This window comes from Molossus molossus, unplaced genomic scaffold (genome assembly GCF_014108415.1).
Source record: "Molossus molossus isolate mMolMol1 unplaced genomic scaffold, mMolMol1.p scaffold_m16_p_17, whole genome shotgun sequence".
Classification (NCBI taxonomy): domain Eukaryota; kingdom Metazoa; phylum Chordata; class Mammalia; order Chiroptera; family Molossidae; genus Molossus; species Molossus molossus.
In genome coordinates this window covers 16,373,540-16,398,476 of record NW_023425352.1, presented here as the reverse complement: position 1 = coordinate 16,398,476, position 24,937 = coordinate 16,373,540, and the positions used below count along the sequence as shown (strand labels likewise).

The following is a 24,937-nucleotide window of genomic DNA, read 5'->3' as shown; positions in this document are numbered from 1 at the left end:
CAGATAACATGGACATTCCCTTCCTGGCTCTGGGACTCTGAGGTGTCAGGATTACAAAGATGAGAGTCTAACCAGACTGCAAGCAAAGGCGCAGGCACAACAGAGGAAACTCACTCAGGGAGACGAGCAGGCCCCGCCCACCAGTCCTCAAGCAAGGAGGTATATACCTGAAGTCAAGGGCCCAGTAAGCGTAATGAAAGAATGCACTGGCCCAGGGCTGAAGGGCAGACAGGAGGCCACACTGAGGTCCACTGGGGCCCTGAGTCCCTCATGCCCTGCTACCCTCTCCTGGAAGCCACTAGCCTGTGCCACCCACCACCACCAGTGGACAAGAGTGGGGCACACGGCTGACACCAGGCCAGATCCTACCCCGGCTCCCCGGGAAGCCCTCTGAGCCCAGTCAATGGATCCAGGAGACTCAGTCCATGCAGCCCCCCACCCGTGCCCTGGCTGGGCCCGAAGTGGGCTGGGGGCTGACACAGAGAGGGAAGGACATATTCTTCCACTCCCACTCAGATGAGTTTGGTGCCTGGACAAGAAAAAGCCTGCCGTGTGACAGAAGGAACCACCTACCTTTGGTTCCAGCCGGGAAAACGGCTGCGCTCACAGCTATGTGGCCCTTGAGGACGTATGTGAAACATTCCTGCCAAAGAAAACCCAAGGGGCATGTTGCAGAACGGGCATGGGCACTTCGGTCCTGTGGTTTCCTGGTAGTTCAGAAAGCCTTGCCTCTGAAGAATGATTAGCAATACCACACACAGAAAATCAATTTTAAAAATCTGGTGGAAAAAAGGTTGGCCTTAGAACCAATTTTCCAGAAAATCTTGAAATTAAATTCAGAAAAAGTAAACTATCTGAGAGACGGCCCCACAGCTCCTTCCCTTGCAATGAGCATTCTGACACGCTCTGTCATCTAGGCCTTAGACAGACTGGAAAAGTAATCATCAGGGCTGATGACCCAGCTAATGTGACTGCGCCACACAATTCTGAGCACTGTGCGTTCATCCACACTTCGCAGACAAGTGAGGTAGCACGCCGGGCCCCACAGTTCCGAAGTGGCAGCACCGGGCTGAGCGCCAGGCAATCCTGCTCCAGCATCTGTGCTCCCCAGCATCTGTGCTCCCCAGCACCTGTGCTCCCCAGCACCTGCGTTCCCTAGCACCTGCTCCACTCGGTCATCCCTGCTGCTCGCACAAGAAGTGCCATTTGCAGAGGTAGTGGCTTGCCATGAAGGTGCGGTCGCCCCACACTCCTCAATCTGGTCTGGGGCTCTTCCCACAGCACAGAAAGGGTCACACCACAGGTATCTGGACTCAAGGGCCAACTCTTATAAGGTGCTAGTGCCTACAAAGAGACAAGGCGAAGGACTGAAACTATGAAATCTGCCCACTGCATCACTTGAAACCCTCCTTCCCTAGATAAACTTTCTGAAGGAGCTCCCCTCCGAGATTCACTCTGAGACGCAGCCAACAGTCACCGGGCAGTGACTAGGACCTGGGCTCATGACCTTCACAACCAGCCTGGAGGCAAGGACTTTTATCCCTGTTTTTATAATGGTCCAAGTGCTTCACGCAGGTCATGGACCAACAGACCCCAGAGATCTGCAGTGAAGCTCAGTCTCCAGACTCCTGGTATACTTCTCTCTACCTCCCAGCTATTCCTCCTTTCCTGACAGGCAGACCACAAACTGAGAGTATATGTCACTGCAGAGGGTTCCCAGAGAAATGAGCCCATAAACAGAAATGCTGAACTTGAAAAAAATCTAGATACTGTTTATAAAAAGCATGCACTTCAGTATCCCACTCCCATCCCCAAAGAGATTTCCTGCCTCAAGGCCAAAGCTGTTTAAACTTCAATCTGAGCTGCTTTGACCTCAGCAGACAGAATGCTTTTAAAAGTTCTCCAATAATTAAATGGATGTCATAAAGCAGATAAGCCTGACTCCACAGTAATGGGCTATTTTACTATCCCACACATAATTTTTACTTATTTATACAATCCCTCATAAAAACAATCCCTTTTCATAAAAACAATGCTCTTACGAAAGCAGAGAGGGCCTCTCGAGCTGTCTGCTCCACCTTACCTTCTCATAGGCCGTAGGGGTCCCAAAATGCATGGTCCGGGTCACATCTGTGGTCCCATCCCTTTCCAAAAGAAAAGGACAAGTTAGTTTTCAGTCATAGTTTTGTTCAAATATGAGACCGGCAAGGATGTGGAGAAATTAGAACCTGCATATATCGCTAGTGAACTTGTAAACTAGTGCAAACACTTGTGGAAAACGGTTTCCAGTTCCTTCAAAGGTTAAACATAGGTATGGAATTGCTGGGTCATAGGGGACTCTAAGTAAAGACCCAAGAGAATTAAAAATATATGACCACACAAAAACCTGTACACAAATTTTCATAGCAGCATTATTCATTATTTATAATACCCAAAAGGTAGAAACAACCCACATGCTCATCAACTGATGAATGGATAAGCAAAACGTGATATATCCGTACAATAGAATATTATTCAGCCATAAAAAAGAATGGAGCCCTGGCCGTTTAGCTCAGCAGTTAGAGCGTCGGCCTGCAGTCCAGAGAGACACGGGGTTTCAGTTCCTGCTAAGGGCACGTACCTCGGTTGCAGTTTGTGCATGGCCCTGGTTGGGTCGTGTGGGTGGCAACCACTCGAAGTGTCCCTTTCACATCCATGTTTCTCTTTCTCTCCCTCCCTCCTACTCTATCTGAACAAAAAATGGAAAAAAAAATGTCCTCAGGTGAGGATTAAAAAGAAAAAAAGAATGGAGCACTGATACATGCTACAACATGCATGAACCTTGAATATATTATGCTAAGTGATAGAAACTAGACACAGAAGTCCATATAATTCCATTTGTATGAAATGTCCAGAATAGGCAAATCCATAAAGACCAAAAGCACAGCAGTGGTTCCCTGGGGAGGGGAAAATGGGAAGGGTAGGTAATGGGAATGGGGTTTCTTTTGGGGGGGTAATGAAAATGTTCTAAAACTGAGGTGATGGCTGCATAACTCTGTGAATATACTAAAAACCATAAACCATAAATTGTACACTTAAGTAAATTATATGGTAGGTGAAGTATATCTCAATAAAGTTGTTACATAAAATAAAATGAGACAGAGTGAATGCAAGGATGGCCCAGTGCAGTGGGAGTGAACTGAGGCCCTGACTCACACACTCGTGGACTACAGTGTGAGGCCTGTTTCACGGGAGACACTGCCGCTGGGCTTATAAAGAAAAGGCAGGAAAACAGTAAACAGGAGCCTGTTTCCAGCGAAAGAAAGCCGAACTCCAACTCCTCCGGTCAGCACAGCAAGGAGTTTACTGGACCCTAAAAGTACCCAAATGTGTCTCTTTGAAAACCCTAATCCACACCCGACAAAGAAAGGATAACTTCTGGAATCCTGCTAAAATTTAAACGTGAACCAAAGTTTATATCATTGCCCAAGCAATCCCAATACCTTAAGCTCTAGGCTGCTATTATTAACACCCAAAGCTAGGTTGTGGTCTCCACGTACTTGACTGAGCTCATTTAGTAGTGAGGTTCTCTCACCCTGGTTAATGTCGCTCATCGGCCTGCAGATCAAAGGGTCCCAGGTTCGATTCCTGGTCAAGAGCATGTCAAGTTTGTGGGTTTGATCCCCAGCCCAAGTCAGGGTCGTGCAGGAGGCAACCAATCAATGTGTCTCTCTCACATCAATATCTTTCTTTCTCTGTCTCTCTCTCTCCCTTCCTCCCACTCTATCTAGAAAATCAATATAAAAATATCCTCAAGTGAAGATTTTTAAAAAATGAGGTTCTCCATCAGCCACAGCCTCATTAACGGCAGTGAAGAATGCACCATTCAAAGGCCTTGCTCATGCTCTCTTAATGCAAACAGCCCCAACTCCAGCTCCTTCTCATGGGCTCCACATCAAGACCCAACCACATTTGGGGCTCTCCGGTGAGAAACTATTCTAGGTGATCACTGTAAAAGCAGCAAGACACGAAGGAGATTCAGAAATTCAAGGGCAACCTTCGTTTCTCATTCATTTCATTCAAAGTTACGCCCACACTTCACAAGGCCCTGAACCACTGCAAGGCCAGGGAGACAGCAGGCAGCTTATGGGCTGCGGCAGAAGATTTTCCTGTGGTTCTGAAAGCTTGCTTTAAATTGTTTGTTTAGTATTTAACAACATCCGGCCAAGGACTCAATGTTTCTGTCAAACAGTCTTTTGTGGGAAGAGAGTCACGACTGGGCTATTTCAACGAGGGGTGAAAACGGGACAAGTTAGGGAATGATCTCATCAATGGCGGGTGCAGAATGCAGTGACCAGCTGAGCACTCTCAGCTGGACCTCAGCTTGTCCCTACCCAACTGCCTTGACTCAACGGCATTAAGTCACTTACTTGTACTGAGCACCCGAGTCAATGAGGTACACCTCATCTAGCGACAAGGTCCTGTTCGTCTCAGGGACTGGCCTGCGAAAGTTAACCAAAAGTGAATTATTCCACAAATGTAAACACTTGCTAAATCCAGGAGGAGGGCACACTTAATACTATTCTTACAACTTATGTAAGTCTAAAATTATACCAGAATAAAAAGTTACCCAATAACATCATTATTCCAATTAATATTAAACTTCTACTATTTAAAGACCCAGTCAACTTATCTCCTCAACTAGATAAAGAGTGAAGAAAAAGAATAACATATTTCTTTATACTTATCTCCATTTGTGTCTGGAACAAAATAGGTATTCATGAGATAACTGTAAAAACTACGAAAACTATCATCAATAGACACAGTAGGAGCAAACTAAAATCTTGAAAACTAGGCAGAGAGCAGCCTGGAGTCACTTGTCTCTGGGTGTGGGGGTCCCAGGCCCCTGCCTCATCCTCCATGTCCCTCCCTCAGTCCTGACCCCATAGGTGCCCCCGCCTACTTGCTTCTCTGACTACCAGGCAGATGAATGTCTCCACCAGGGAGAAAGCTACAGGGATTTTTGCTGGGAGAAGGGGTGGGTCATGATGTTCATGCCAGAGCACGTTTTTCAAATGAACATGACGTGTCTTTAAAACATGATCTCTGGCCTGGCCAGTGTGACTCAGTGGATTGAGCATAGTCCCATGGACTGAGAAGTGCCGGTTCAATTCCCAGTCAGGGCACATGCCTGGGTTGCGGGTTCTATCCCCAGTAGGGGGTGTGCAGGAGGCAGCCAATTGATGTTTATCTCTCATCGATGTTTCTATCTCTCTCCCCCTCTCCCTTTCTATCTATATAAAAAATTAATTAAAATATATTTTAAAATAAAATAAAAAGCGATCTCCTTTCTGCGGGCCTTTTTCCACACACTGTCACTGCACTGGGAAATGCTAAAAGGGGCGAGAGCAGTCCAGTCCCCTCCTTTGGCAATGAAGGTGTCAGCAGCCAGCCCACGCGGACACAGAACCAGATGCCGCACCCTGCTCTCAACAGGTTGCCAACAGCCTGCCACAGAGAAACGCCAGGAAGAAGCAAATGCTCCCCCTTGCTCTGAAATTTTTTACTGTGTTAATCATCTGGAAATTCTAGGATAGTGTCCAGCCCAGAAATTAATCACCTAAGTGAAACAGACAAAAGCTGAAGTCCTTTTGACATTCTAACGTTGGCACAGAGCCATTCCTGTGAGAGAACTGTGCAGTCACATCTGTGACCATCTCCCACACGCAGCTTCAGAATGTGTCCCAAGATTAAAAACTCGAAAAAAAATTATCAAAAAGGGGATGGGGAGCCTGTGCCCAAGTACAGCATAGTGAGAGACCAATGCCCTTTCACTGACTGCACATCCCAGACGGGGAGCAAAGAACTCAGAATGCCCAACATGGCACAACCCCGATTGGGCAAAGCAGAGGCCGGAGCCCGAGGGCCACGCCAGTGCCACCTCCCACCATCTCCACAGGCAGAGCCATCAGTCCTGAACTCTCGTCGCAGTGCAGGGATGCTCGGCTCTTGGCCCGTGGGCCCTTACGGGTCATCTGGTAAAAACCCCCACAGGCTGGAGTGCCAGGCTTCAAGCCCACAGGGAGGGACAGGAAGGTGCTGATTTTCTCCCTACCTATAAAGGGTGTTCCACAACATGGTGGTACATTTCTTTAGTGTGGAGTTTTTAGGACCAGGGAATCAAGAAAGCTACCATTATAAAAACGTTTTTTAAAAATCACACACACTAAAAAAATTCTGATCATCAAGATATAAGGGCTATGAATACAGCTGCTGCAGCCTCAGAAAGTGGGTTTCTGCAGCCTCAGAACCCATTTGACTACATCGTAGAGAATGTCGACACCATCTGAGCCTAAGAGGAGGTTCCCAAAAGCATCCCCTCCTAAGAAAGTCATCCAAAATAAATAATAAAGATAAATGCAATGATATATTACAGGGTTACTGATAATAGCAAAAAAATTAAAAACAATCTAAACATCTGAAAACGGGACAAATTTAGAGAAAATAAAACCTTAAAGGTCTTATTTCCCATATAAGAACAGTGTCAGCAAACACCCGGAGGTGGACACTGGGGCCTCTGGCAAATAACGCGTCTCCCCTGCCAGGCTCCTGTCCGAAGCAAAGGCAAAGCGGGGCAGCATGCTCCTCGGCAGCCTTACGCGTAGTGGATGATGGCACCATTGGGTCCCGTACTGGAGATCGTTGGGAAGCTCAGGTCCACAAAGTCGGCCTGTTGCCTGAAACAGAAAGACACAGAACAGAGTGACTGAACAGGTTTTTGTCCTGCTGAGAGTCAGGGCCCTCCTGGCCCCATTTAACTCACCAAGGAAATGAGCCCAAGGGTCATGGGACACCCCCTCGCCCCCACGCCCCCACCAGACCCTCACCTGCGGAATTCCTCAGCTTTGTCAGCAGCTGAGATCTCTGTCACGCCACCTTTGGGTACCTAACAAGGAAGTTGCTTATGAATCATCTGGTGTGCTAATTCATGTGTCTCCTACCTAGTAAAGAAGGCACACTGAAGCCTGCTTTTCCCTCAGTTCCCATGTCCCAGCTGTCCAATGTACAGGACACAGGTTAACTCTCACCTTTGAGAAGGAGGGACTTTCCCAAGGCTCTCACTGAAGCTATCTAAGCTGAAGGGTTTCTACCTAATTTTCCCATATTTTATGTCTCAGTAGTACATCCTGAAACCTCCCAAAACTTAATACATCTAAGTATAAAAATTCAAAAGCATCCCCTCCTAAGAAAGTCATCCAAAATAAATAATAAAGATAAATGCAATGATATTATTACAGGGTTACTGATAATAGCAAAAAAAATTAAAAACAACCTAAACATCTGAAAATAGGAGGAATGGGTAAATAAATCAGTCTAGCCACTAAATGAGTCTCCATTTAAATCATTTCTTAAAAGCCTCAAAGCACATGGAAGATGCTCATACTATGATGCCAAGTAAATGAAATAAACAAAACAAAATCATATCTGTACACTGAGAGATGTGCAAAAATGATTTATAGTGAAAAAATGATTTACACAGACGAACAATAGCCAGAGGGGAAAAATAGTTACGCTGGTGGCAATAAGGGTGATATTTTCTTTTTCCAAATTTAGGCTACTTTCAAAGAGTTGTTTATTTAATATTAAAAAGGAATCTGATGTTACGTAATACTGGCCCTTTTGTCAATCACCGGGAGTGAAAGAAAAGGAATTAATATAAAAAGTTTAATGGCTAAAATTGATGTCCAAAATGTACACAAAGATATTTTTCTCTTAATACAATCAGTTTACTTATAATATTACCATGAGAATCATTTTTCCTTATAATGAAACTCCACTTAGTTACAAGACAATTCCTTAACCCCAAAAGAATCCACTCTGTTAAGGAATTTCTTTCTTCATCCTTGCTACTATTTTCTACAATTAAACAATTTTTAAATACACACACAACAAATTTCTAGGAAAAAAACTATTAAAAGAGAGTACTAAAATCGGATCGAGATCTTAGACACTGAGGTCACCTGAGCATGGAAGGTGCCTCTGTTAGAATCACACGTATTAATTTCTGGACAATCTATAGCCATATCGTAAACAAAGACTAAAGAACCAACCTCTTTCTCCAGCCAGTTAAAGAGTTCACAGAGGGCAACAGCATCTTTAATCTGTGCAAACAATGGAGACACTTTTAAGTTATTACCGAAAAGCAGATGAGCAGCTTCAGAGCCTAGACCTAACGTGATACCGAGAGGGCTGCCCTTGCAGGACACAAACCATCAGCAACTGGGGCTTGACCTGCATTTCCTGCGACAAGCCTGCAGCAAGCGCTATCAGGGACACTCTGCTGCTGTTCAGCAGCTCAGGTGCAGGGAGAAAGGGCCCACCACAGAGCACACACAGCTCCCTCAGAAGGTTTACTCCTATCCTACAGGGGCCAGAAAAGACAGGCCACTGTCAAAAGCCATCTCTGGGCCCCAAATCTTTCTAGACCCTCCACTGGCTTTGAAACACAACACAGGTCTTTTAAGAGGCTTCTTTACCTTTTTTTTTTTTTTTTTTTGTGGCATGTGCCCCTAGGGGGAACCGAACCCGGGACTCTCTGGTCCACAGGCCGATGCTCAATCACTGAGCCAAACTGGCCAGGGCTCGCCTTCTTCATTCTATCTTCGTCATCATCACCATCATCTACACTATTATCATCAATATCTCTTTTTTGTTATATGTTATAGTTTGTCAAGATCTAGCCCATCAGGTACTTTATTTCACCCTCTCATTAACTTTAGAAGGCTCGAAGAGGTCCCAACCTTGTGCCAAGCTCAAGGTCACAGGCCAGGTGAGGAGCCAGGCCTTCTGACCATGACACACCCCCTCTTCTGCACAGGCTGCCTTACTCACATGAGCTCGCCTCATGCCTTCCGATTCGGCAGAATTCTTCACAGCTTTGGCAATGCAGATGGGGGTGTAAGGCATACAGCAGCGATGATCCTAGGGGCAGAGGGCAACAGGATGGGAAATCGAGGCTGGTTCCCCTCACCAAGTCCAAGGCGTCACCTCTTCACCTGGAACACCACACTTCAGACAAACCATTTGCAGAGCTCCCACTCAGGACCCACCAAACTGGCCGAACCATGGGGCCCGAAGACCTGCTTCTTTTGGTTGATGACTTGAACTCATCAAAAAAGATAAAGTATGTCAAACAAGGTATTTCTTTTCTATCACCTTCCCCCTTAGCTCTTTGAGACTGCTGGCTGCCAGCCATCAGCAAGATATTGCTTTTCAAGCCTCCACAGTGGTGGTCAGAGTTCCCTAAGGGATCAAAGCTTGACTGAAATAACCCCTTTATTGCTGCACAAAGGAGGCTTTTTCCCAATGTCTGAGGACACACATGACTGGTGAGGGAGGGCTCCTACTCCTTCCCCTTCTTGCTCAGGGATCACACATCAGCTACTAATCATGGTCTGATCTTGAAGGGCTGGGAAAACCCTTCCCAATTTGAGAACAAGTTAGTTAGAATCTAGCCTGTGTTATAAGGAAGGGGGACTTAGCACCACCACACCCGCACAGAGCTCCTCAAAGGGCTTTCACTCCCCCCACTCTCATTCTTCTCCCACATACATGCCCCCCATGAAGCAGAAGGCAGGACTGATCCACACCTAAGTCAAGGAGGAAAAGCTGAGTAACTGCGTGTCTCTCACAGTGACAGTGACGGGTGTGATGACAAGCCAGGTCTAGATGACCAGGCCTGGGCTCCCCCCCAATGGCCCACAGCTTAAAGAAGAGGGACATCGCTGGGCTTGTCAATGGCCATCTGGCAGCCAGAGACCAAGGACAGTCAAAATGGTGACATGTAAGGTGGCTTGGATTCCAGTCCTGCCCTACGCCCCAGTTAAAATGAAGGGACAGGTATCACCCAGCACAAGCTCAGTCAAGGGCAAGGCTACCACTATTATTTGACCTTTGACAACCCCAAAGTTTCTCGGGCCTCAGGTCTCCTTATCTATAAGATGCTGGGGGGTTGGGGTGGAGTAATGTTCCCCAGACTTCAAGCTTTCCCATACCACTGCACAGCTCTTACCCTAGCTGCCTACCCCTGGACTCTTGTTACTTAACGCTTCACCTTAAACTATCTTTAAGTCAACTTAGTTCATTAAACTCAACTTTGTCTTAAGAAACAATTTTTATAACATGGTATCACAGGCTGGTGGTTATATTTTTTCAAGTATACATTGAAACACTTATAAAAATAGATACATTTAAATGAACCAAAGTACTGACGTGTACCACCTAACATCACCTCTCGCCACATTCTCAGCGTGGTTCCAGCCTGCAGGGCTCCTCCAGGGAGACAGAACCTCTGACCCCACAGTCCGCTTGGAGAGCTGCCTGGCCAAGCTCTGCTTCAGAGACAAAGCTATGTGGTACCAGAACTGGGAAGTTCTGAGTGTGGGGGTTCAAATGGGCTTCGGAGGGGCTACCAACCTTGGGGATGGCCTCGCTCACAGCATAGCTGGCCTTGTCGCTGACCCACACCTTCTCCTTTGGGGAGAGGCTGGTGCACAAAACCTTGAGCTCGCTCAAGATGGACTTGTAGGGCAGCACCTGGATCCGGTATTCGGCTTCCTGGCTCAAGTCAAGAAGCAGGTGCTCCTTTACACTGGGGGCGTCTATGCGGTCACCGTCAATGAAGAGCCTGCAGAGGGGTGCAGGTGAGATGACAGAAAAGGAGGGCTCGTGAGTGAGAGCACAGACCCACACATACAACAGGCTCTGCCCTCCGGCAATCGAAACCAGGCAGCTTCTGCTTCCTCCCCATTCCTCCCCGTTCCTCCCCAGACCCTGCTTGGCAGACTGTGCACACTGTCCCAGTGTGTAGTGTCACCATGCACCCACTTCCCCAAGTCAGGACCTGTGCACTGGCCTCCTTGATGCCCTTCCATCCCTCCTTAAGATCTTCAGACCAATGGCCCAAATGTCTATCAAAGCTGTCCAGCTTTAGCTACAACCTGGCCCAGTCACTGCCCCGGTCCAGGCCACTGCCATCTCTCAGCCTCCTACCCGGCCTCCTTGCCTCCAGCCTTCCTTACCCATCATTCAAAGCAGATCACGTGGGTCCTTGTGAAAAACTCATTCAATAGCTCCCCAGCGTCCTCAGGATAAGAGCCAAAGCTCCTGGACATGGCTCACAAGGCCTCATTTTATGTGGCCTCTGCTCACCTTTTGGCCTCACACTCTATGTTCCAACCACACTGACCCACTCCGGGCCCTACACACCCACTGTGCTCGCTCCTGCCCAGAGCCTCTGCAGTGCTATCCCCGATACTCAGACCACCATCCTCCCACCCCATGCATCTGGCCAGCTCACACGTACCCTCAATCTCTGCTTCAGTACTGCTTTCCCCAAGTGTCTCCTCTGACCCCAAATCTAGCTCAGGCACCTCCTATAACACCTGTACCCATCCCACTGACCAATTGGTGCCCACTTATGTGCCCAAATCCCCTGAGGAGACTCATCTCCCCAACTCTAGCCAGGACCCTGCCTGTCTCGTTCACCCCAGCACCTAACAGAAACCCTAGCACATAACAGGCAGCAATAAAATGCTGTCTGAATGCAAAAAGCCACCCAAGTAGAAAAGCAACGGCAGGAAGGCCACAGGCAACTTTAAAAGATAAACTATGATTTGACGAAGTTTGGCTCAGGGGTCTTCCTGTGTCATTCTGACCTTCAGAGGGACCTTCACAGGTTCATTCACACTGTGAACACAGGATTGTGTAACTGAGCCTACACACCCCCTTGCACTGACTGCTACAAAACTTGGAATCAAATATGTGCCCTGAACAAGACTTTGCAGCAGGGATTTTGTGAACTAACCTGATTTGGTTTTGTTCTGATGACCTTGCCTACTTATTTCATCCCATCGTACTGTAGAGACTTTCAGAGAGCTCAGATCATTGGGGACAGAGGCAGGATGAGAAGGGAGAGGAAAAAGGAGGCAGGAGGGAAAGGGCAGGAGGAAAGCAGCGCATCAGCAGAAAGTCAGGCAGTGGCTGGTGGGCCGGGACCAGACAGGGGACACGGCTCCGAGCTGCTGTGGGGCAGGACTGTCGGGTGTGGGGCAAACTCACATGATCGTCTCCAGTCCAATGATTGCGTAGGAGAAAAATACCGGGTTGTGCTCCACATCTGATCCTCGGAGATTGAACAGCCCTGACAAGTGAACAAAACAGAGTCCCTGTCACCTGCCTGACTTGAGATTTTAAGGGGTGTCCTGTAAGGGAGCTAGGAGCCTCGGCTTGCTCTGGAAGGATTCAGAGGCATCTCCCAGAAAGGCAGGGCACCCTTCTTCCTGGTCCCACCTCTGAGTTGCAGTTACTCATTTCCGCCAAATGATGGCACCAGAACTGTTTCTTTTGCTGCCACCTCACTGTCCCAAGAAGGGAATGGAGGAGTTATTAGTCAGAAAACACAAGAAATGCCCTTCAAACAAAGAGTTGGAATGGTCCGCCTGGTGGTGACCTGCCAGGCCGTGCCGCAGAAAAACCTCTGGCACTCCCAAATAATGGGGAAGGAGCCAAGCACTGTCTCCCTTCTGAGGCAAACAACCCAGGGTAGAAACACAGACCCACCCAGGAAGGAGGCCAAATGAGGCCCTCCCCATAAGGGTCAGTGAGCCCCGTGGAGGCGGAGCTTCCCGGCAGAGGAACAAAAGCAGTGAGTCAGAGGGGCCCAGGGATGAAACCTGAGCCAGCGGCCCACCCAGGGGTTAGCAGTGCTGCGGGCTGGGTGGAGGACCCGCCTACAGCCAGCGACGGAGGTCTGGTGAGGTCACTGCATGTCTGAGAAGCTAGAGGGACCAGCAGAGAGCACAGCTGTGGTCCCTGGCCGTCCAGGGCCTAAGGCTTTCTCTCCTGAGAACAGGGGTGCTAAAAGACCCTGGTATAAAAAGTACTGCCTCTATTTTAAAATAAAGACTTCTCAAAGTAAGGCAGTGAGGCACCATTTCTTGCCTATCAGACTAAACCAGTACAAGGCTACCTGGGGCTGGCAAGGGTGTGGCATGAGGGGTCTATTCACACACCTCTGTACAACCTTTCCGGCAGGTAAATGGCAAGACAGGTCAAAGCCCAATCATGCACATATTCTCTAACCTGTAATACCACCACTAGAAGCCAACCCAAAACAGCAAGAAAATTATCAGAAACTAAGACACAAATTCTGATGCACCAAGATTTTGATGACAGCATCGTAATAAAATCATGGGAATATTGGAAAGAACCAAAGCTCATCCTGAAGTATAACCATATTATAGGATATCTAATAGTCATTTAAATATATCAGTATACCCTAAGCTTATACAGGCTTAGGGTATACCGATATATTGAAAAAAATCCAAGCTACAAAATTATATATGCACCGAATGTTAAAAGTGATTATCTCTGGGTAACAGCATTGTTGTTAATTTTTTTTCTTTCTACTTCTGTATTTTCTAAGTTTTCTACAATGGGAATGTGTTTTTTTAGTAACCAAGAAGAGAAATTAGCTTTATATGTTACTTTCTCTGGTGCTGCAGTTATTAAGTTAATTAGGGATGTAAATCACTGATACACATGACAGAGTTTGGGGGCTGGGGATGGCAGAGACAGGACACCACTGGGTTTCTCACTGGTGAAAACATGAAAGTGAAGGCAGCGCCTCTGGTCAGTTGCCCTGGGTCACACCTAGTCAGAACACAGCAGACAGGACAGCAAGGCTCACCCAGATCCTTCCATTCCAGAAGGTAACAGAAGGTTCTGAGTAGTTACATGAGGGTAGTTTAAGGTTTAAAATTTGAGAAACTGCTACTGCATTAAAAGGCTTCACAAAGAACTTTCAGTTCCTAAGTTTTCTGAGGTAGAATTATTTCTAGAATATTCTCAATGTAAAGAACTGAGGGAACCACAAGAAAAGCATATAAAGAACACTGTGGTCTGGCCAGTGTGGCTCAGTGGTTGAGCATCGACCCATGCACCAAGAGGTCACCGGTTCGATTCCCGGTCAGGGCACATGCCCAGGCTGTGGGCCAAATCCCCAGTGGGGGGCATGCAGGAGGCAGCCAATCCATGTTCTCTCTCATCAATGTTTCTATCTCTCTCTCCCTCTCCCTTCCTCTCTCTCTAAAATCAATAAAGAAAAAAAAAATTTTTTTTTAAAAGAACGCTGTGTGCCAGTCAACACAATGGGCGACCCAGTAGACCCATCCCCCCTTGATCTGTGACACTCTTGTGCACCTACAGAAAAACAAGAATGTTGACAGGCGCACAATGTCTGGAGAAAACATCCTTCCTCATAGGTGTCACAGACCTGAAGAGACTGGCCAGAGGCGGACACCACCACAGACTCAACATCAGCCTCGGCCGAAACACTACTCAGAGCCAGGCTACCTCCTCCCCGACTCACGATAATTCCTTCCCCATCCTACTTGGCATATGTATAACCACTTGGCAACACAGTCTCTTCAGCATTCCCTGGCCACTCGGCTTCCCAGAGACCGCAGGAGAGACCGGGGACATGCCCCGCAGAGGAACCGGAGCACTCACAGGCAACCTCATCCAGGGCGGTGACCACAAACCACACGACATTCCTTTCAGCCATTTTCAACCGAAGGTCTGCAACCTTCTCCTTCCAGGAAATACCTGCAAAAATGAAAAATCAAAAAACATGCTTGCAACTTCAGGGACCTGTGCCCCAAACATTCTTAACCAGCACCACATCCTAGAGAACATGTTATTTGAGCAGATGGAAACCTGCCAATCAAGCCAGCTGACTGTCTAGAGGCCTGATGACCTCACCAGCAAAATGAACTCATTTGTTCATCCAATAAACGTGTATGAAGCATCCAGACTTCCCAAGCATAGATATCTGTCAGGCACTGTGCTGGTCGCTGCTGTTACAGCTCTGGGCTATACCCAGTACCTGCCCTCATAGGGCTTACAAATCTAGAAGGAAGATAGGTGATTAAACCAACAATTAGTTACACTAGTGTATAAAAATTAATGCAACAGAGCAAGCACAGGGTGCTTTGGAAACACACTACCCTGCAGAGAGAATACATCCAGTCTTGGAGGTCAGGGAAGTATCACCCACCACCTCACGTTCCTGGAACAGCAAGATTTGCCATTCAGAGTTAAGACCATAGGAATTCCCTGAGGTCTGACTCACTGGGCTGCTCACTTCCAAATCACACTTGCCCTGTCAGATACAGCCAGGGCCTCCCTGCTGCTCCCCAGGCTGAATCGTGGCCCTAATGGAGCTCGCCCGATGACCGCCCCTACCCCCACCATCAAGCAGCATCTGGAACACTCTGGTTACAGCCACCTGTGAACAGAGTGGGCATCTGTCCTATTTACCCAGCACCTCACACAGTACTCCGCACTCTCGTGTTTGCGAACAGAAGTCTTACCAGCAACATTTGTTCTCCTCTCTCCTCCAAGAGCTAGGTCAGAGCCTCTGCTTCAGTTTTTTAAAAAATTCAAAACACGCTAATGGAAAGTGTTTAGTTGACCTGGGCCACTCGGTGGACCCATCCCCCCGCAATCTGCGATCCCCGGTGAGGTTGTCACAGGGAGAGTGAGCTGGGGCTGCCCCCACAACCAACGCTGCTTTGAAGCTCAGCACAGGAATGCTATTTAAAACTTGGCTGAGAGTCTGGCCTGTAATGCTTTCTTCCCAGGACCCCTCTGGGCAATCTGCCTGCATTCCAGACATCCCCCATCCACCTCTCCTCTTCTGTGTCTACAGCGAGGCTCCCTCCCCTGCAGCCCTACCTCCCAGGCCTTTCCCTCTGCACCCCTCACTATCCCATAAACCCACACTTGCATCTCCCACAAACTGTTCACAGAACCTGCTCCCCACTCACCACTATGACACAGGCCAAAGAAACCCACCGACACCCCAAAACCTCTAAAGCAGAAGGTATAAGGGCAGAAGGCCTAGGAAGGTAAGTATACAGAATGTCAGCAGAAGAAAAGGAAATGGCACCTAGAAACCTCTAGGCTCTGTTTCCAATATCAGACACCTTAAGGAGCAGTTAGCAACTGAGTAGTAAAAAAAATCTTAGCAGCACCCAAAGTCTGCCCAGAAGAACTGCAAGAATCAGCTCTGCCCAAGTAAGTGGCAAGAAGGTGGCAATGGTGGAAATAAAGTTCCTGCTTTCATCAAATGCCCCACTGTCCCAGGATGGGGCAAAAACCTCCCATCAGCTTGACTTTTCCTCAGAGGACTGGGAGGGAGACGAGGGGACAGCAGAGAGGACGATGGCTGGAGGCCCTGATGGGCACAGCTGCAGTCCTGACCTGTGTAATCCAGGCCCAGAGTAAGAAGGGGCTTGCACGGCCGCTCGGGACGGTCTGTCCAGATCTTGTCCACCAGGTTCTCTTTGACAGGAATGAGGTGGTGGCCAGCGCTTCTCAGAACCTTGGCCATCTTCTTCCAGTAATCTGAGGGGAAACACACGGGGCCCAGCCAGGAACTGAGTGCCCATAGCAGGCAGAAGGGCTCTCAGAGCCTGGCACCTTCTGCAGGGCAATCCTCCCACGGCCCTGCCCCGGGTGCGGGATGAGAAACTAGAACTATGCCAGAATTCATCCCTCACCTTGACCTGTACTGTGGTATCAAATCATGCGGAGCCCACAAATGTTCCACAACTCCCAAGCAAACAGGAAGGGTGGAGAGGCACCCAGAACCCACTTCCTCACCCAAGCTGGAAGGGCCCAAGCTCCCTCACCTGTAGGAATGATCAGTGGGTCCACACCAACCCTGGATCCTTCAGGAAGTACACTCACCAGCCAGTCTTCCTGAGTTGGCGTGTCCTTCAGACCTACAAAGGAAACAACTGATGAGAAACAACTCCCAGTGGGCCCGAGCTCAATTTCCCACCCAGAAGGATGCAATTCACCAGCAGCACGATAGCCGGGCTGTTACTGAGCACCTTCTTAAGGTGGATGGGCAGGATTTGGAAAATCTGGCCTTCCGTTACCTCTGGAAGGCTGTGAGAAGTGTAAGATGGTAGGTAAGGAAAGCATAAGACAGGGTGAGAGAGAAGAAGCAAAGCAGGATTTTCATGAGAGCCCTGGTGAACGGTATCCTGGGAATCACTGTGCCGCAGGTACACAGCGTCATCATGAAGATCATCTCATCAACGTCCGAGCACTTCACCACTCCTGGTCGCTTGGTGAGGACTTGGGTGGTGATATGGTGAAGGCAGGGGGCTGGGAGCCTCCTTACACCCCACACCAGGCAAGGGGAATGAACACATGTCCCTGTGCCCTCCAGTCATCTGGACGGCAGCAGTGAGGAGTGAAGCCCCCTGCCCCACGACCAGGCCTGACTAGAGGGCAAAGCACAAGTCTCAGCAGCAAAAACATCTCTCCAGATTCTAAGGACGACACACAAGACCCCCACCGCTGTCTTTAACCGCTCCCAGGGCTTCCGACTCCCGAGGGTAAGTGGGCCTTTCTGATCTCAGAGCCGTCATAGGGCACCAGACACGCTTCCAGAAAGGGACTGGTTATTTTTGATATTCCAGTTTCTCTTTCATCCAAGCCATGTGTGCTTGGGATATATATTTTTTAATCAGATTTTTGCTAAACAATTAACATCTTGGTGAAATATATGCATATTTAGAGTGAAAGGACGCATATTCTAAAACAGTACTTATGGTGACTATTTTCTCTACTGAGGACTGATAACCTCAGAACCACAGAGGAAAGGTCAAAGGTTTAAAAGGAAATGAGCTTATGAATCTCAGTTTTAAAAAACAGCCTCGAAGCTGACACTGAGTTATTTTGCTATTCGATTCTTTCTTATCTTTCATACTGCTACACAAGCCACTTACTAACGACATTTCTTTAATGCCCCTGGTATGAAGTCATGTCATTTCCTAGCAGACAGGTATTTGGCAAAGCCCCAGAGACGAGTCACTCACCGACCAAACCCACCAGAACCTCGGGACACAGGAGAGACGCCTGAGGAAAGGTGGGCTTAGGGAGAGCAGCTCCGAGAGGGGCCTAGAGGGAACAAGGACTATCCCCGGGGCCGCCACACACCTGCTTTAAGGAGCAGACGGCAGTACCGCTCCTCTGACATCTGACCCCCAGTGTGCTCACAGAACTCACAGCTGGAGTTCTGGGCCCCAAAGAGAGATGCCCACACCTCCAGGATACACTAAGTGACCAACTGGGTGAAAGCAGGAAATATGAGAAATTCTTTTTGTATTTATGTTTTCTAAAATATATAGAAATTAATCTTTGCTCAAATTTGAAATACAGATGGACACTGTGACGTAAACAAATATACATATATATTAAGGGTGCATGACCATTAACAAAGACATGCAATTAGAAGTTTATAGGTCTAGCGGTGAGTGTGTGTGTGTGTGTGTGTGTGTGAGAGAGAGAGAGAGAGAGAGAGAGAGAGAGAGAGAATGTTCCTAAGGCCTCCCTCAGATAAACAACACACATATATGTACACAGAGAGTGTGGGCCCTGCACATGTACATATGTACACACACACACACCCTCAGTAGGCTAGCAGCTTGGATCATGGTGTCATCTCAACTTAGCTCAGTGTCTACAGCCTCTGCCCCTGAACTGTGAGTCTGCTTTCCTCTTTACTTCCTACATCAAACAAGAAGCACCACGCATCTGCCTCCTCTTCTCTTCCTCACTCAGTCCTGCAACTGCTTTCCCTCCCTGTCTTCTACTCTCCAAATTCCAAATCCAGGAGAAAGGGGCCTTTGTACAACCACTAAAACCATGTTCCTAAAGACTACTTTAATGACAAGGAAAAATACACACAGCACGAAATTAAATGAAAACCAGAGTTTTTACATACATACATTATTCAATAAACACTGAACTCTATACTCTCCATATATTATTTCTGCAATTCTCACTATTTTATGTGGTACTTACTATTATTATCCCATTTTACAGATGAGGAAACTGAAGCACTGAATATGGAGCAACTTGTCCAGGGAAGTTCCTGCCCTGTGCTCCTCTCCAAAGCTGAGTGCCAGAAGCAAGTCCAGGATCCTCGGGGGGGGGCTTCCTAGCCTCTGCTGCCAATGGCCCCTGGCCTTTCTCTCACTCTGGATCATGAGGCAGCAAGGAGCAGTGGAAAGGCCTCCGGTGCATGAGTCAAGTGCATGGCAGGGAACATGATCTGCAGCAGATCAGCTGTCCTCTCTGGCCCTCAGTTTCCCCTCATTAAAATGAGGATCCTGAACCAGGACTTTCCAAAATTGAAAGCACATGTATATACAAGGATGCGATTTTCTTGGTTTTCCTTGTGCCATGAACTATACTGTGTCCCCTCAATATTCATATGTTGAAGCTCTAACCCCCAATGTGACTGTATATGAGACAAGGGTTTTAGGAGGGTAATTAAGGGTAAATGAAGTTATAAGGGTGGAGTTCTAATCCAATAGGATTGGTGGCCTTCTACGAGGAGACAGAGATCTAGCCATGTAAGGACACAGTGAGAGTCTACAAACCAGAAAGAGATCTCTCTCACCAGACCCTGAGCACACTGGCACCCTGATCACAGACTTCCTGCCTCCAGACTAAGAAAATAAATTTCTGTTGTTGAAACCACCCAGTCACCAGCATTTTGTATGGCAGCCCCAACAGACTAACACACCTTGGATCCTAGAAAGGGTCCATGACCCCATAAAAGGGTTAAGATATGCCCTGGCCAGTTTTGCTCAGCGGTTAGAACATCAGCCCGCGGACCAGAGTTGTGGGTTCGATTCCAGTCAAGGGCATGTACCTTAGTTGTGATTTGATCTCTGGTCCTGGTTGGGGTTGTGCGGGAGGCAACCAATGCCAATCAATATGTCTCTCTCACATTGATTCTCTCTCTCTCTCTCTCTCTCTCTCTACCCCTCGCTCCCACTTTATCTGAAGATCAATGGAAAAATATCCGCGGGTGAGGATTAAAAAAAAAAGGAGGGTTAAGATCCAAGAGCCCTGGGGAGCTCTAGGGTCTTTCCTGGAACTGGCCAGCTGGCCAACTGAGGTTGGGATGGCCATGCTTCTACTCACCCATCTTCATGAGTGTCCAGTTGCTGTCCATCTGCTTGGCAGCCTGGAGAAAGTAGCGCCCGTCGGTCCACATGGCTGCATGGTCTTCTGTGATAATGGCTGTGCCTGGAGTAAGGGAGCAAAGAAATGAGAAAGGATTCTGACAGCCACCCAAAAGCTGCACAAAATGAAAGCAGATGGGCAAGCACAGTGCAAGCTCCAGCTCCTATGTGGCCCAGCCACCCACCATCACTCCAGTGGGGCAGGCTGGCCTCTGACTCCAGGGCAGCCTCCAGGCAAAAGAGACCCAGCCACCCACCATCACTCCAGTGGGGCAGGCTGGCCTCTGACTCCAGGGCAGCCTCCAGGCAAGAGAAGGCAAAGCTACTGAGAACCAGCTGTGAGCCAGGCTCTGGACACTGGTCCCTGCACAGAAGGGCCAACCTGTGCATTATGATTCAAGGCCAGCAGAACAAAGGACTATGGATCTAAGGCCAAAATGGCCTCATAATCCCCAAGAAAGATGTGAAAACGGTTCTTGCTAGTGATCCCAGTAATCTGCTCCGCCAACCACCCCAAAGGAGGTGTCACCTTTCCTGAGCGAGACCTACGGGACCCTGTGAGTGTTAGTGATGACTCAGTGGGAGTTCATGCCTCCCACCTCTACCTGCCCTCGGTTCCCACAGAACTGGCGGAACTCGGGGTTTTCGGCAGAGGAGTCAGCCAAAACCAATCCTAAGTGCAACCAACATAAGCACTTACATCAAAGGAAGCAGCAGGCTAACTCCAAGGAGAGAGGGGCTCTCGCCAAATCTAGCTTAGGGATGTGAGTCTGGTGGGAAACACCCTAAAACTCAAGGCACAACAGCCTGGGGAAAGTTAGGGCAGGGCACCAATGGAGCTCAGCACTGACCTTTGTTATTCAAGCCGAAAGTGCAGAGAGAGAAATCAAAAGCCAACCAAGTGTAGACTTAAGCAGGACCAGTAAGCTGAGGTGGCAGCGCTGGGGGACAGTAGGTCCCATTAATTATTATGTGCAGTGTGAGTTGCTCAGGTATATTCAGTTTAATTAATATGAGTTTCCGTGTTTCTGTTATATTCAATAGAAAGTTCAAAAACATTTTAAATTTAATTATCAGGCTTTATTCACTTTATTTGTCTTGTATAAAATGTGGTGGCCAGAGCTGGAGCCTGGGTCCTCTGCACAGAAACTCGGGTGGGGGTCTTTACAGGATGGTCAGTGAGTTCCTGATAGGGAGACTTGGTGAAGAGTCTCTTTCCAGAGATCGGGAGATAACTGTAGGTCATAGGAATGGCTTTTTAAAAGCCAAGGCATAGAGAAAGGGGTCACTAAAAGGGGACCTCAGGGATCAGGAGGATGCTGGGAACTCACACTTTTCTGCAGGAGCTCGATGGAGAATGTCTGGTTTGCATTTTCCTTTTGGTGCTATATCACAGGCTGAAACCTGTTCCAGTTATTTTTGGAAGGCAAACAAAAGTACAGAAAGAACACAGAGAGAATTTAGTGACTCACCTGCAGAGCCATCAAATCCAGAGACGAAGGCCCGCCGACAGTCACAGGGAGCAATGTACTCACTCTGCAAAACAAAAGGATGAGGAACTGGACCTCAACCAGTCACAAGCTGGCACCACCGTGCTCAGCCCTGTGCGAGGCCCAGCAGAGGCTACAAAAGCTGGTGAATCCTTGGCACCTGCCTTCAAGGAACAGACAGTCTAGCTTAAAAGGGCAGCTGAACACTAAAAAAAATTTTGTGCACAATGCAGAAGACCCTAATTATTTAAGGGCTCAAAGAGCTTTTCCCAGTAGCCTCTGTTTCGTCATCTCAAGAACAAAACAGGTCAAGAGAAACAGATCAAAATGGCTCTTTGCTCACTGAGATCTCATGCAGAAAACAACCAACAGCCCTTGTTCGCCACTGACATTTCGGCATGTTATTTTTCTGAAAAGTAAGGCTGAATTTCTGTTTTCAGTGCCAGTAATTCTCTAATTTAAGTCTCTCTATTAGCTTGTTTCTGAACTTCCTGTTTGTGTCCCGTTCTAGGTATTGTCACCAATCACTCCCATGCAGACATACGCTGTCCCTTCCTGTTAGGGAAAGAGGGGAAACGCTTCCTCCAACCCCGGAGGCTTTAGCAAAATAAAAAGTCATGTCCAGATGCAGATCCTTCCCAGATGATAAACCCCTTGCCTCTGAACGGGAGGGGGTTAGGGACTAAAAAAAGTAAGAGGATCTCATTCCTGGGCAGAGCATGTGAGGCCACAGTGTGCAACTTCTGGTAACAGTAACTTGCCTGAAGTCACACAGCTAGTAAGTAGCTAGTAAGTAGAGGCAGGATTTGAACCTGGGCTGTCAGCTCCAGAGCCTGGACTCTGAAGCCTATGCCTTGCTGCCCCCATATTACATATCGTCTCATCCTCATAACGACTCTCCAGGAAAAGACCAAAAGCTAATGAGAAAACAGAGGCTCGAAGACTGAATCTTTAAGTAACCTGCCCACTGCAGGTAGGGGAGGGCCAGGGTCTGCTGCAGACCAGAGCTGCTGCCCCTTCTCCTGTTATCAGGTTTCTCCAGAGCAGAAGTGCCTGGCAGGGTTAAGAATGCTTAGGGTCGAAAATGGGACTTCTGGCTGGACCCCAAGGCATTTTAGGTGGTCCACATGGTGTAGGGAGAAAGGTGCCCGTGTTCCACTCCTGCTGTGTGGGTGAGGGTTTCCCTTTTCACCAAGGCAGCCACAATCACATCCTCAAACCAGCCACGAGACCACTACCCATGGAGGTGCGAGAAGAGCCAGCAGAGGCTCGTGACGGCAGGATGAGGGGCTCCGAGCCACACTGCCCTCTACCAGCCCAGCTCGGTGGTGCAGCAAGTCCCACCGCCTGTCCGGGCTTCCATTCCTCATCTCCACAAGGGTCATCTCAGATGGCTAAATGCAACAGCAGGCACATGTTTTATCCCAAAAACATAACGTTAAACCTCATAGATAGCACTAAGGCCATAGAAAGAAATGGAGGTCAACAGTAGGAACTGTAGAATCCTCATTTGTTTATTTACCCAGTAATCACTGGTGCAAAACTAAAAAAAAAAGGCAAAAATGGGTGGAGAGAGAAGTCTCATCATTCTCCTAGGACTGTTGTGAGGAACAGTAAATTAACGTTTAAAACAACTTGCCAGAAACCTGAGAATGCTGTATATTCGCAGTGGAAGAGGTATTATTATTTTTTATTTATTTTTCTTTATTGCTTTTAGAGAGAGGAAGGGACAGGGAGAGAAACATCGACAAAAGAGAACATTGATTGGCCCCCTCCTGCACGCCCCGCTCTGGGGATCAGGCCTATAACCTGGGCACGTGCCCTGACTGGGAATTAACTGGTGACCTCTTGGTGCATGGGTCTGAACTCCACCACTGAGCCACACCAGCTGGGCAAAGGAAGAGGTATTACAAATTTCTGCTTCCGGAATCAGTGGAAAAGCACCTAAGAGGCTGAGAAAACTAAGTTAACAAAAATAACTCTTACATTAAAAATCACAGTGCATAATAGGAAAGACAGGACATTCTCGACCGACAAGGAGTCTGCTGCCCCTGGCTTGGGGTTCTTCCACCTGTGACACACAGTGAGAACACTGACGAAGGCCTGGCAGAGAAGGTACTGCTGATCTTGGCCCAGCTGGACTCTTCCACAAGAGACCAAATCTGGAGGACACCCCTGTCCTGTCTGGGCAAGCCTCAGAGGAGGGCTTACCTAGAGGTACTCGTCAGCAGAGGCAGGAAGGTTTCTCCAAAGGAAGGTGAGATAGTAACAGCAGGTGGACACATTTGGTTTGGGATCAAGATGAGGTCTGGGGCAAGAACATCTAGACGTGACCTTAAGTGGTCAACATGCCAGAAGGACATTGCTTACCAAGGCTGTCACCTCCACACCAACAGGCTAAACAGAGGCCAGACAAGCACTGGGCCCAGGCCTCCTACTCTTCCCCCAGCCATGAAGCTGGCAAAGCTCAGGAACATTCTCCCTTGAGAGCAGCAAAAGGTCTAAACAGTGCTCGCTTCGACAGCACATGTACTAAAACTAGAACGACACAGAGATTAGCATGGCCCCTGCGCAAGGATGATAGGCAAATTCATGAAGTGTTCTATAAAAAAAAGGTCTAAATGAGCCAAAGCCATAGCAGCTAGGAGAAGGTCACAGCAGCACAGCTATTGGCTTCTTTCCCAAAACCATCCAATTCTCTCCATCTCTAATATTATTCAGTCCAGGCCTCCACCACCTCCACCTGGACCACTGCCCCTCCAATCCACTCTTCACACACACTCAGAGTGAGCTTTTCAAAATGATGACCCACTTTACCCTTCAGAGCTCTAGAACTGTAAGAGAATAAATTTGTGTTATTTCAGACACTAAGTTTGTGGTGACTTGTTACAGCAGCAACAGGAAACTAAATACTTTATCCAACAGGAAAAGGACCAGAAGGGAGTATAACTGGAGTTTCAAATGTCTTAGGGTACAGGCAGGTAAAGCAGGACAAGGGGGTGTCTTTTCTGATTCCTGTTGTGCCTAAATGCAGGCATGTTATCAACCATCAACATTTCAGGAGAAGACAAAGATGTGTGCTTATGGGAGATCACCCGATTTTTAAATGTTGGCATCTAATTCAAACAATGTAAATAATATGCAGCCAAATAAAGCACATCTGTAAACTATGGGGGCTTCTTAGCCACCTCTCAAAATCCAGCCCAAATGCACTATCTTCCACAAAGCTTTCTGACCTACCCAGTTGTCAGCAATCTTCCACACTGATGATTTTACAGGACCACCCACGTTGGCATTTACCCATGCCCTGCCTTAAGTGACAATAACAGATAATATTGCCTAAGATTTACT

The 24,937-nt window shown here is 47.9% G+C and overlaps 1 protein-coding gene and 1 non-coding gene across 6 annotated transcripts in view; one reads left to right on the top strand and one right to left on the bottom strand.

Moving 5' to 3' along the window:
* Nucleotides 1–24,937, bottom strand: part of XPNPEP1 (X-prolyl aminopeptidase 1) — a 54,750-nt gene that overhangs the window by 6,318 nt on the left and 23,495 nt on the right. For 3 of the 5 annotated variants that reach the window (XM_036265021.1, XM_036265022.1, XM_036265025.1), the window contains 14 exons: nucleotides 21,569–21,632; nucleotides 20,056–20,160; nucleotides 16,737–16,829; nucleotides 16,306–16,449; nucleotides 14,551–14,646; nucleotides 12,100–12,181; nucleotides 10,456–10,666; nucleotides 8,872–8,961; nucleotides 8,091–8,141; nucleotides 6,867–6,925; nucleotides 6,639–6,716; nucleotides 4,410–4,481; nucleotides 2,084–2,144; nucleotides 574–643 (listed from right to left, as the gene is read on the bottom strand). In XM_036265021.1, the coding sequence (XP_036120914.1) occupies nucleotides 574–643; nucleotides 2,084–2,144; nucleotides 4,410–4,481; nucleotides 6,639–6,716; nucleotides 6,867–6,925; nucleotides 8,091–8,141; nucleotides 8,872–8,961; nucleotides 10,456–10,666; nucleotides 12,100–12,181; nucleotides 14,551–14,646; nucleotides 16,306–16,449; nucleotides 16,737–16,829; nucleotides 20,056–20,160; nucleotides 21,569–21,632 (1,276 nt within the window). Of the gene's footprint in view, nucleotides 1–573; nucleotides 644–2,083; nucleotides 2,145–4,409; nucleotides 4,482–6,638; nucleotides 6,717–6,866; nucleotides 6,926–8,090; nucleotides 8,142–8,871; nucleotides 8,962–10,455; nucleotides 10,667–12,099; nucleotides 12,182–14,550; nucleotides 14,647–16,305; nucleotides 16,450–16,736; nucleotides 16,830–20,055; nucleotides 20,161–20,281; nucleotides 20,358–21,568; nucleotides 21,633–21,929; nucleotides 22,294–24,937 lie in introns of those variants that run through there. The other 2 variants (XM_036265023.1, XM_036265024.1) reach the window with 2 other exon arrangements.
* LOC118632875 lies at nucleotides 24,095–24,198 on the top strand. Its single transcript, XR_004960122.1, has one exon. It is a non-coding gene; the product is annotated as a U6 spliceosomal RNA (small nuclear RNA).